At 39.6% G+C, this 13,365-nt stretch overlaps 1 protein-coding gene across 2 annotated transcripts in view; it reads left to right on the top strand.

The window, feature by feature from the left end:
* The window catches only part of PDZD2 (PDZ domain containing 2), a 496,705-nt gene that overhangs the window by 386,794 nt on the left and 96,546 nt on the right, over positions 1-13,365 (top strand). For both annotated transcript variants that reach the window (XM_073620669.1, XM_073620675.1), the window contains 3 exons: positions 7,442-7,515; positions 10,223-10,442; positions 12,149-12,266. In XM_073620669.1, coding sequence (XP_073476770.1) covers positions 7,442-7,515; positions 10,223-10,442; positions 12,149-12,266 — 412 coding nt within the window. The remainder of the gene's footprint in view (positions 1-7,441; positions 7,516-10,222; positions 10,443-12,148; positions 12,267-13,365) is intronic.

Raw genomic sequence — 13,365 nt, 5'->3', positions numbered from 1 at the left:
AGTCCGTTCATTCGGAAAGTCCGTTGGAAGTCCATCGAAAGTCTGTCGGATAGTCCGTCGGACCAATCCGTTCGAGAAGTCCGCTCGTGTGTACGCGGCATAAGTTTATAGATAATAAAGAGTATTGAAAGTATTATAGTACAAAAATTAATTCATTTATAGTTACACATAATAGATAAAATATGGAATGCATAAACAGTTCATAACATTATCACCATGTTTTGACAAGACATATATGAAGTCCTCTTGCAACCAACGCGTTTCGGAGTACAGTTTCTTCCTCCTCCAGGGGTGTATGAGGGGGAAAAATGTATCTATAACATAGTCGGAAAACACTATTTTATAGTGAATACTTACAGTAGGACAAAACACTTGTAAGGATAATTAGTAAATACACTTACATGTGGTGTTAGGTGACAGAATGAGTGTAACATTCCATTAGGTTAATGTCTTCGGACATTCGTTTAGCATGAAAAGCTGCAGAAAACACCAAATATACCAAATGAACACTCCCTATTATTTTGAGCGCTATAGAAAACTGGAAAAAGTATATGTGTTGCTTTAGTGACCAATCAGATCTCATCTTTTATTCTATAGTAAAATAAACCATACAATCCAGTCACTAGATTCAACAATTCTGCTTTTGTTAATTTATTATTTCCAATTTTTATTACAGTATCTTATAATGTGAAAGGAGCTAATCTGCTCTGTGGCAGACACTTTGAATAACTGTATTTACTCGAACCTTTACCTTTCCATCGGACCCACTAATAGAGCAAAAAAGCATTATGGTTTTGTAAAGCGCTTTGAGAAGCTACCTTTTAAAGGGTGCTATATAAAATAAAGTTTGTTATTATTATTTTACTACAGTTTTTTTTTTTATAACAAAGAATATGGGAGTGATAAAAAATTCCTTTAATGCGTACACTGATAAAAATAAAAGTCCATTTTTAGTTGGGTGGGGGCAGATTATAACTTCTGTTCTGTATTATTTATATTGCTGTCCATGCTTCCCAATGAAAACCGCTTCCCTTTTTTATGGTACAGACCTCCAAGAAGTAATGCAACTACTACCAAATCTACTCACCAAAAAAATGGCTTGAGCTAAGTTTTGAAGTCCAAATATGCCCTTCCTGAAAATACTTTTAATCAAATCTGGGTGCCTAAAAAAATAAGGAATCTGCTCTCTCACTTTTTGCTCATAATTCAGTTGCACTATGAGCAAAAGCCACCATGCATCACACCTCTCATCAGATCAGGAGCTGTATTACTTTGTAAGACTTTGCCACAACTTTGGCATTAACCATTCTCAGCTTGTGCTTACAAAGTCGTACTGAAATCGTGTCTATATTATTCAGGTATGATTTGCATGCTACTTGAGGGTTTAACATTGAGGTCTATGGACATCAACTCGCATAGAAGTTGGACCAAAGTAGTGCAGGGACTACTTTGAAGTTGGCGCGACTTAGTCGTGCCAATATGAATGGATGAATGGTAGTCATTGAAAATCATGGAGAATGACTTGTCATACGATTTTGCAGTACAAAATCGTAGGAACAAGTTGTATAAGTGTGAAAGGGGACTAAGGGACCAGAGGTCCAGCTTAAGCAGGCTGAAGCCTGACGCTTTGCTGTCCATTCCATGTCAGCATGCTTTGGAGGGGGTGGGGGGGTGGGTTGGGTAGCTGAATGCAGATGTTTCATTGCAGCACCCCCCCCCCCCCCCAGCCAGACTGCAGAGAGGAATGCCCCCAGAACTGGCCAATAAAGGACTCTGCGATTTGTGGTTTGCTTGTTGGTGTGCATGATTCAGGGAGTGAGGTCAATGCTACATACGCCAACTGCAGATGCCAGTGTATGCTGCGGAATCAGCTGGAGTAAAGTTGTTTAAAAAATACAACATGGAAATGGGTGAAAAAATATATTGCAGGCACTAGAGCAGCAGAACTGACTAAAATACAACCCCAATTCCAAAACTCTTGGGATGCTGTGTAAAATCTACATGAAAACATAATGCAATGATTTGCAATTCTCATTAACCCATATTTTATTCACAATGTTTAATTTGAGAAAATATACCATTTTAAGGGTAAAACGGTAATTTTGAAATTTGGCATTGAACTTAAAGCAAAGTTGGACTTTAAAGTCGCACCTCTGCCTAGAGTGCCAGCCGTTCTCTTGGTTCCTCCAGAGGTTGCTAAGGGTTCCTTTTTATGATGCCTACAGAGTTGAAAGTTCAGCACCACTTAGTAAAGCCAGCAGCATGACACCAAATATCGTTTTAGCTGTCTTTAAGGGTGGTATTCTGAGCACCACTTTAAGGGGGACATTCTTCCTATTGACCACCAATATACTGTATGAGGCATTGTTCCTATTGAGTCCTGATGAATTGGTTTTAGTAAGGGTTGCTTGAGAAATTTAAAATTATTTTTGGGGTTCCTTTACGGTTAAAAGGTTGAGAAAACCTGGCCTAGACTATGAACTTTTTTTTTTTAACAGATTCTTAAGAAGCAGTAAACATGCTTTAAAAAGCTGTCCCTGACCTCTCTAGCTACTTGTAGTGTGAAAAAATGTATTCTCAAAGGTCACAACAAAGCGGCTAAAGTCAGGTTTCAGTTGATTTCTAATAGCTTAGAAACACCCACTGTGTGTTTAAAATGAAGGCTGGCAGGATGTCAAGATCCTGTTGTACAGTGCCTTGAAAAAGTATCCATACCTCTTTAAATTTTCCACATTTTGTCATGTTACAACCAAAAACTGTAATTTATTTTATTGGGATTTTGTGATAGACCAACACAAAGTGGCACATAATTGTGAAGTGGAAGGAAAATGATAAATGGTTTTCATAATTTTTTACAAATAAATATGTGAAAAGTGTGGCGTGCATTTCTATTCAGCTCCCCTGAGTCAATACTTTGTAGAACCACCATTTGCTGCAAGTCTTTGCACATCTAGAGAGTGAAATTTTTGCCCATTCTTCTTTGCAAAATGACTCAAGCTTTGTCAGATTGGATGGAGAGCGTCTGTGAACAGCAATTTTCAAGTCTTGCCACAGGTTCTCAATCGGATTTAGGTCTGGACTTTGACTGGGCCATTCTAACACATGAATATGCTTTGATCTAAACCATTCCATTGTAGCTCTGGCTGTATGTTTAGGGTCGTTGTCCTGCTGGAAGGTGAACCTCCACCCCAGTCTCAAGTGTTTTGCAGACTCTAACAGGTTTTCTTCTAAGATTGCCCTGTATTGGCTCCATCTATCTTCTCATCAACTCTGACCAGCTTCCCTGTCCCTGCGAAAGAAAATCATCTGCGGATATTCTGTTCAGGGTGATGTGCGGTGTTAGTTTTCCACCACACATAGCGTTTTGCTTTTAGACCAAAAAGTACAATTTTGGTCTCATCTGATCAGAGCACCTTCTTCCACATGTTTGCTGTGTCCCCCACATGGCTTCTCACAAACTGCAAACAGGACTTCTTTCAACAATGGTTTTCTTTTTGCCACTCTTCCATAAAGGCCAGATTTATGGAGTGCACAACTAATAGTTGTCCTGTGAACAGATTCTCCCACCTGAGCTGTGGATCTCTGCAGCTCCTCCAGAGTTACCATGCACCTCTTGGCTGCTTCTCTCATTAATGCTCTCCCTGCCCGGCCTGTCAGTTTTTAGGTAGATAGCCATGACTTGGTAGGTTTGCAGTTGTGCCATACACTCCATATTCGGATGACAGATTGAACAGTGCTCCGTGAAATGTTCAAAGCTTGGGATATTTTTTTATAAACTAACCCTGCTTTAAACTTCTCCACAACTTTATCCCTGACCTGTCTGGTGTGTTCCTTGGCCTTCATGATGCGGTTTGTTCACTAAGGTTCTCTAACAAACCTCTGAGGGCTTCACAGAACAGCTGTATTTATACTGAGATTAAATTGCACACAGGTGGACTCTATTTACTACTATTATTAGGTGACTAATTGGTTCCACTATATTTTAGTTGGGGTCCTTTCACAAGAGCGCTCTGCCTGACGGACTCTGCTTTGCTCAGCGGGGGATCGATCTGCTGATCCCCGCTAAGCAGGTGGATGACAGGTCCGTCTCCGCTCACTGTGCTGAGATGAACCTGTCAGAGCCCCGCTCTTCTCTATGGGGAGATCAGATTAAAACTGGTTGCCTGTCTGTTTTCATTCAATCCCATCCGCTAGACAGATGGAAAATAGGGTCTCCATTTGTCTGGATTTCATGGATCGGAAAGCAGCGGGTGTCAGCGGACGTGTCACCGCTGACATCCACCGCTCCATAGGGCTAAATGGAGTGTCCGATCAGGTCCGCCTGAAAAACTGACAGTCGAACCTGATTGGAAAGCCTGTGTGAAAAGGGCCTTAGGGGTATCAAAGTAAAGGGGGGGGGGGGCTGCAAAAGGCAACAACTGCGTTTCCTAACTCTAAGGCATCGGATGAGGACGGGTTGCCAGTGGAGGTGTGCAAACAATATGATTAAAAGGTATTACCAATGTTCTTAAAAGTACTTAATTCTGCTAAGCAGCAGGCAACATTACCATACTCTGAGAGTAAAGGGGGCTGAATACAAATGCACACCACACTTTTCAGATATTTATTTGTAAAAAATTTGGAACCATTTAAAACCATTTATTTTCCTTCCACTTCACAATTATGTGCCACTTTGTGTTGGTCTATAACATAAAATCCCCCAAAAAAACTTAAGTATTTGGTTGTTACATGACAAGGTGTGGAAAAATTTAAGGCATTATAATAGTGAGAGTTAGTACAGGTTCACAAATGTGCGATTTTTCAAAGGAGTCCGGTGCGGTTTCGTTCACCGCTTCAGGTGCGATTCAGGTTTTTAACCACTTCCCGCCCAAGGACGTCATATGACGTCCTGGACTTTCAATGGGTATATCTGAATGATGCCTGCAGCTACAGGCATCATTCAAATATTCTTGTTTTCATCCGGCGATTCTGTGCACCATAAGAATGATCATAGCGGCAGTTCTGCCTCTTGATCGTTCTCACAGGCGATGGGAGGAGACACCCCCCTCCCGCCGCCATCCAGTGCTTCTCCTCGGTCTCCCGTGCCATCAGGAACCCGGAGAAAGAATCGGCCGCCACCGGATAACGAGCATAGAGATTTTCTCTATGACTGTCGGAGGCCCAGGCACGATGTTATGCCGCGGATGTAAACAAAGCCACGATCGCTGCTGGTAAGCATGAGATCGTGGATTATTTTTTTCCGATCTCATGCTTTCCAGCCTGGAGGAGAGATGTGGGGTCTTATTGACCCCGCATCTCTCCATAAAGAGGACCTGTCAGGAATGATTCCTATTACAAGGGATGTTTACATTCCTTGTAATAGGAATAAAAGTGATCAAAAAAATGTTGTAAAAGAAAATAAAAATAAAACCTGTAAACCTGTAAAAAAAATTTTAAAGCGTCGCCTATGGAGATGTTAAAGCGTGACATGTTGGGTATCTATTTACTCGCCGTAACATCATCTTTCACATTATATAAAAAAATTGGTCTAACTTTACTGTTTTTTGTTATTTTTTAAATCATGAAACTGTTTTTTTTTTTTTTTTTAAAAACGCGTTTGAAAAATCGCTGCGCAAATACTGTGCGAGATAAAAAGTTTCAATGACTGCCATTTTATTCCCTAGGGTGTCTGCTAAAAATATATATATATGTATAGATATTAGAGTAATACTCCGCCCTTTACTCAAAATACCACCACTGCGCCACCAATATCGTGAAATAAATTTTGAAATTAAAGTGTAATAAGCTGCCCCTATATATAAAAAAATCACATGAACAATATTCTATCCAATATATCCATACACCTAAACCACTCCCTGCTGTGGATATATAAGAAGAAATAGTGGCGCTCTACTATACAACAGTGTAAATCAGTGTCTCAAAACAGTGTATGAAATATAAATAACATATAACGTTCACCAAGTGCTAACCTGATAAAGACATGAAAACACAGTGTCCATAAATAAAATATGTAAATACAGTGTATATCAACTAATCACACCACCATGTGCTGAATGTGAGTGAATAAATAATGTACATATTAAATTAACAGTCCATAAATAAATAACCGTGAACAGAAATAAAAATAAAATTATGAGAGTCCATATATAAAGGTGACAAAACATAAAGGAATCTTGATGATTGAGTGACTTTGGTGTATGGATATATTGGATAGGATATTGTTCAAAAAATATATATAATGTTTGGGGGTTCTGAGTAATTTTCTAGCAAAAAAAATTATGATTTTTACATGTAGGAGAGGAGTGCCAGAAAAGGCCCGGTATGGAAGTGATTACATTTTTAAAGTGTATGACACTTGAAATCGCACCTGAACTGGACTAAGAAATCGTACAGGATTCTTTTTTTAAAAAAAGCACTTGGGCCGGCCCGCACATATGTGAGCCGGCTCCATAGAGAGTCGGTTTGGTTCACGTGATATGTGAAACGGATGCGGTTCATTTCACATATATGTGAACCGAGGCTTAAAGTTTTAACTAAACCAATATAATAACAAATGATCTCATTTGCAATACCCTGTCATGCTTATATACATATGTTAGGTAAGCCATGACAGGTCTAAAATGTAGATCTACTTCAGACATTGGCGTCATGCACTTTCTTTTGTGAGGGTGGCCATAATTATCCTCCATGGTCTGCCTGTAGGTCTAGCGTAGCCACCTTCCTTGCATTAGTATGTGCAGATGCAGCTTAAATCTCATTACCATGCTGTGTATTCTGTATGGGAGGGCACGCTTACACTTTTTATTAAATACCTGTGCAAGGATCTTGGGAGATGCAGTCTTGCTTAGATTTTCCTCTACCCTGGAGACCTTGAATGTGACATTTCCATTTCATTCTGAGGCTGGAGCAGTGCATGCATCGGCATAAACATTTGCACTACTAAAGCCCACACCGAAATGGGAATGCCACTTCCAAGGTCTCCAGGGTAGAGCAAAATATAAGCAAATGTAAATCCACTTTCTAAAGCTCGTTCAGCAAATTAATCCATGAGGTGGGTTCTCATTTAATATTCGTGACTTGAACATGTTTTCTTCTACAAGGGATTAGTGACGTGTTGAGATTTGTTTGCTTGTGTTGTGAATTTTGAAGATGAATTTCTCCAGGGTCTCTAAGGCTACTGAGGTGAATGAGGGTGTGCTTTAAAGTACTTGTAAAGCTTGTTAATATACTATACACTATAATTATTTTAGTTTTCTATACTATACACTATAATTATTTTAGTTTTCTATACTATACACTATAATTATTTTAGTTTGCAGCATCTTTAAATAGTTAATGTCTTTTGAGTCTGTTAAAAAAAAAAACTACTTTCTCAGTTTTTTTTTTGTGCTCTTTATGGTCCAAATGACCCTACTGCGATTTATATATGTATTTTTCACAGGAGATGAACTTCTGGAAGTCAATGGAGAATCATTACAGGGACTGACCCACCAGGAGGCTATTCATACATTTAAGGTATCAAGAAAGACAGATTATTTAATAGAGATACACTGTAATCCTGCACACAATGGCGTCTTAGTGATAACACTTTTCCTGACCTTCCACCGCTCCGTCTGCCAAAATCCTGAATGAGCAGCGATAGTTTGTCACAGTCTCTATCTAGTAGCTTTCCTTCGGAGGTGACATGGGTGGGATTAGGATAAAGGTTACCAGTCAGACATGCTATATATAGCTATATGTAGCTCCATCAATGTCCTGCTTTTAATCTCTACTTCTTACCAGGTCCAGATAAAGGGCACGGTTAAGAAAACATTGCTGCCCTTCTAATCTTTTCTTCCTTTATATATATAAGTGCCAAGCATTACATAAACTAGAACGTCATTTGATACTCACACATCTGACACTAATTTAAACTCTGTGTTTGAAAAATTTGCGTTCTCCGCTACAACAAGACTATTAAATTTACAATTCTTTGCAAAAATACTAAATTCATATCATTAGCAGAGAATCCCTTGGCCGTGTATTAAAACCTTCGCTCAAAACAACTTATTGTAAAAGTACTGTAAATTGTCTTCTAAAAGTATAACTAAAGTCCATCCTTTTTTTAGTTTTGGACAGAGTGGAGAAGGATTAGAACATGACAGGTTTTTATTGTTGTCTGTGGCCACGTTATTTACCTCATTTGTCTTGTTTACCATTATCACTGAGAGTGATGAAAGAAAATCCCAAATTTTTGTTTCCCACCAGAGCAGGAATAACAAGGAAATCTTCCAATAGGGGCACTAGTGCTGATGACACCTGGATATTTCCTCCCACTTCCTGTTTTGGCCATGGGACAGCAAGTGAAAGTATATCTCCCCAATGGGAAACAGATGGAGAAAAAAAACTGAGGGTTCTAACCCTCCCTATCCAAAATGAAAAAACTGAGGGTTTTAACTAGGGATGCACTGATACCATTTTTTTTTTTTTTTTTTTTTTTTTTTTTTTTACAACCAGTACAAATACTTATACTAAAAAAAAAAAAAAAAAAAAAAAAGTGCCAATACAAATTACCGATACCTACCGCAACGGAACGGTTTTGCTTACACTTCAGCTGTCAGAAATAGTACAAAGCATTGAAAAGTTATTTCCACCAAATATTTTATTTTTTTTTTAACATTTTGCGCTTTTTTCAATGTGAAACGTGTCAATCTATGTTAAAAGTGTAAAAATATTAACAAACAAAGTAAACAAAAAAAGTGTTTTAAATATTAATAGTTTATAGAATAGAAGTAAACAAAAAAAAAATCAGCAGAAAAATGATAATTACATGGAGGAAAATAAGGAGTTAAGTAAGGCTGATTAGTGTAAATTAAGGGGTAATAAGGGGTTAAACAGAGGAGCAAAAAAAACAAACATTTTCTTTACTTGACAGATTGCTTTAAACTGACTTCAACTACAGATCAAGTTGATCTCTTTTATCTGTAGATGAAGAAAGATAAAAGATCTGTAGTGTTTCAGCAGCTGAGCAATGTTGTTAATAAACATTGCCCGGATTTTTTTTTTTTTTTGACAGCTCCAATTGCCCGACTTCTTTAACACTTCAGCTGTCAACAGGGGAACCCCACTGACAAATGAGTAATCAGCTAAAGTGGAGTTCCACTCGTTTGTAAAAGTCACCAGCTACAAAAAGTGTAGTTGCTGACTTTTTTAATAAACAGACACTCTCCTGTCCCACGATTCAGCGATGCGTCCGCCTGAAACCTCGCTCCTCTCCTGTGACTGTCTCCTGTGGGGGCGGAGACAGTCACCAGTTCTCTCCTCGGGAAGCTGTGAGAACTGAGTGATCGGCGGTGTTTGATCGCTCGGTTCTCAATGTTGGAGCCCTGTGGGGGACAGATGCAGCATCAGACTGACATCCAGCTAGGTAAGTATGATTCAAAAATAAAAAACAATCCCATACTTCTCTTTTAAAACAAATAGGCAGGGTAAATCCAGTGAAGACATAGCATTAAAACCCTGACAGAGGTTTCAGTCCTTCTCTATTTAGCCACGTATGGGAACTTGAAAAATCTATAAGGTGAACTTACACAGGTCCCCCCCCCCCCCCTCGGTTCTGCTGACCTGGATCGCCGCAATCTCCCGTTCTGAGCCCCCAGTATATCCACGTCAGGAGTCCGGGGCTTAGAAATCCTCTCTGCATCCACGCGTCTTCTCCATAGCTGACAGGACGGGCTATGCGGCCGCTGATTGGACCGCCCATGTGATGCCACTGACCAATTAGAGTGCTCCAAAACATCCCTCCTGACAAGGATATAGGGGGGTTAGAACCCGAGATTGCCGCAGTCCAGGTCGGGGGGGGGGGGAGGGGGACACGTTTAAGTTCAACTTACGGATTTTTATGTAAAGGTGGACTTACCCTTTAAAGATGTTTTGAAAATCCAAAAGAAAACATTTTATTATATTGCAGCTTACCAATCGGATGTAATGGCTTCTTTTTTAGACTTTCTTTCCCTCATATTCACCTGGTGATCTTGCCAGTAAGTTTGTTGTTTTTCAAAAGATAGCTGTCCTGCAGATGTAGCAGTTACTAGGATGAGACAAACCATTTACTACTTGCAGGGGTGCTTACAATGGTTTTTTTTTTTTCATCCTTTTAACCTAAAAATCCTTTTTTATCCCAAAAGGGAAGAAAAAATAATCTCATACTACTTCAGTCTTACTGGTCATATTTCTTTGACAGCAACTCAGGAAAGGAGTGGTGACTTTAACCGTACGGACGCGACTGCGCAGTCCCAGCCTCACACCGTGTCCTACCCCGACTTTACTTAGCCGCTCCAGCTCCCCAAACTCCAGCATGAGCTTTGGGCCATCCTTGCATGGCTCGGAGGATGGCGATTCCTCTCCCCGCAAAGGACCTGGACCTAAGGACAGAATCGTAATGGAAGTCTCTCTTAACAAAGGTAAAAATAAAACAGAATTGGGTGTATAATGGTCAATCTAAATTTGAGTCTAATGTCATGTAAAGTCAGAGAACATTATAGTGTCATTTTTCATATATTTCATTCACAGTTCTGTAAAATTTCATATTACTAGGCATGGCATCAAGATAATCAACATTGTTTACATTTTCCATTAGATATATTATTTTCTGTTATACATACAAGGCATTGAAATACCGATGTTCCCAATGGGAAATGTGTGATTTTAGTCATATTGGGTTATGTAAAAACTTCTTGTTGTCCATATCTATTTTCTACACTGCATAGATTACAATCGGGTACAAAGTGGCTGCTGCGTTCTTGGATTTAGGTCCCCATATCCCCCTTGTTGCGGTGATTAACAAAAATTGCAGTATGAGTGCATCTGATTCGCACAGAACCCATCTTGGCTGCGTCTTTAGGCCGGCCATACATGGAGCGAATTTCTTTCCTGCAAAATAAATTTGCTTGATTTCCCCCTTTAACACAGACCGCATTGATGCGGGAATCCCTCCTGTCTTCTTCTGGCGGGGGGATTGGGGAACAGCGGGGGAAGCCATCCCTGCCAGGAGAAGACAGTGATTATCGCTAGTGGCTATAGCAGCTAATTGCGATTAAATGCAAGCGAATTTGGCAAGCTGGTTGTCTCCAAGTTGATTGATCGACTTGGTACATTCAGCCTGCCCATTAATGGTTCAAAACTTTGGCTGGTCCCTGCTGAACTGGGCGAGATTTGAATTGTGTATGGGCCGGCTTTAGAGGTGGGATTGGACATAAAGCAGCGACTGATTGGAGTCTGAGGAACACCTTTCCAGGAAAGAGGGAAATTTTTGTGGAGGGGTCAGACGGCCATTTTTGTGTAAATGGCAAAAGGAAGGATAACCGGCAGAACTAAAGTCAATTTTAAGGGGCCTAGCCTTCTCGCTTTTAACTCTTTGAACTGCCCCAAATGTGTGGACACACATTGCCACATCTTCTATGTAAATCTATTGTCCGGAATATGTGGACAAACAATTAGATTTTTAAGGCTGCGTTCACACTCTCGCAATAGCAGGAGATTTTGACTGGCTCTCTATGGAGTCGGTTCACATATCTCCGCTGTGGCTCCAGTGTGAACTTGCACAGGAACCCTCTGTGTCTTCTGGTCTGTTTCAGGTGCGAATTCAGCCAAAAATTTGTGCTGAAATCGGACCTGAAACGGTGAATGCCAACGCACCGAACCCTTGCTGTGAGCCGCAAGGCGAAGATAGTGTGAACCCAGCCTTAAAGCAAAGTTTCAACAAATCCAGACAACTGAAATTAAGCATATAATGGAAATTGCATAAGCAGAGTTTTTCTTTAATGAAACTTCATTATGTTTGATTAGCATATCTAAAGATGTAAGTAAATGAAATTATACGTACATCTTGACTTTTCCTATAAAAATCAAGCTTTGCCCCACCTCCCAATCCTCCTTATTGACCAGTGAGGCTGCCCATCATATTAAAAGACCAATAGGCAGGCCCAAGGAGTATGTGTAAGTGTTACCTATACTCCATAATTTTTTTTTTAATATGTTCTTAGTTTGAATTACCTGGGTTAGCGACAGGTTCAAGGTACTGGGAATCAGGCTTAAGCATTTTACAATGCATCACATGCTAAAGAGAAAAAGTGCTTTCTGTTCATCTTTGTGTGTATTGTTCTTACAGAACCTGGTGTTGGTCTGGGCATTGGAGTATGTTGCCTTGCTCTAGAAAACAACTCTCCCGCCATTTACATCCACAGCTTAGCTCCAGGATCTGTCGCCAAGATGGATGGAAGACTAAGGTACATGCCCTTTAAAATGTTTGACTTGTCCCTGTCCCAAAAACAGGGCATCATGGCATTAGGTGAAGGTAATATTTCAGGTTCCAATCTTCAAATTAAAAGAACATTCCTCAAATCTAAAGATTAGATGCTGGAAAATAAGACTTAATCGACTGCTAGTAATGTGGCACGCTGGTTTTTATGTGCAATTTTGTAATATGGAGAACTGCTGTGTGCGGTGTAATTGCGGACTGTCCTGGGCAGCGGTCTAGTTTGGAGGCGCTATAACCAACTAAAATAATACCAGTGATTGGCTGTCCCTACCAGACACGCAACATTACTCCAACTTTGCATAAACTGTTAAGTTTGAGTATTTGCAGTTGGGGGTGAGCAGATCTGAACCAATTCAAAGATCAGATGTAAAAGCATCTCAATATTCACAACTATTTCACCAGGCAAACCAATTTGATCATATTTCCTACCCTTCTTTCCATGAAGATAAATTGGTTTTCAAGACCCCTTGATCAGTCTACTTTTATGCAAGTATGGCTTCTGGCCTTCTCTGCTTCTAGTAGGGGAATGCCCCATTTAACCACTTCAGCTCCAGCAGGTTTACCCCATTCCAGACCAGGCTGTTTTTTGCGATACGGCACTGCGTTACTAACAATTGCGCTGTCGTGTGACAATGTACCCAAATCTAATGTATGTCCTCTTTTTTTTTTTTTTTCCCCACAAATAGAGCTTTCTTTTGGTGGTATTTGATCAGCTCTGCAATTTTATTTTTTGTTTTTTTTTTTTTTATTTTGAGCTAAAACACATCCAATAAAAAAATATAAAAAAATCTAATTTCTTCATCAGTTTACACCATTATGTATTCTGCTACATATTTTTGGTAAAAAAAAAAATCACAATAAGCGTATATTGATTGGTTTGCGCAAAAGTTACAGTATCTATAAAGTATGAGATTTTTAATTTAAAAAAAATTTTTTTTTTTTACTAGTAATGGCGGCGAACAGCAACTTATAGCGGGCTGCGACAGTCAGGGCACTAACACTTTTGTCACGTTATGGAGACCAGTGACACTAATACAGTGGTCAGTGCTAAAAAAATATGCACTAAT

This window comes from Aquarana catesbeiana, linkage group LG01 (genome assembly GCF_042186555.1).
Source record: "Aquarana catesbeiana isolate 2022-GZ linkage group LG01, ASM4218655v1, whole genome shotgun sequence".
Taxonomy (NCBI): domain Eukaryota; kingdom Metazoa; phylum Chordata; class Amphibia; order Anura; family Ranidae; genus Aquarana; species Aquarana catesbeiana.
The sequence above is the reverse complement of the archived record's forward strand: the minus strand, read 5'-3'. Positions and strand labels throughout refer to the sequence as shown.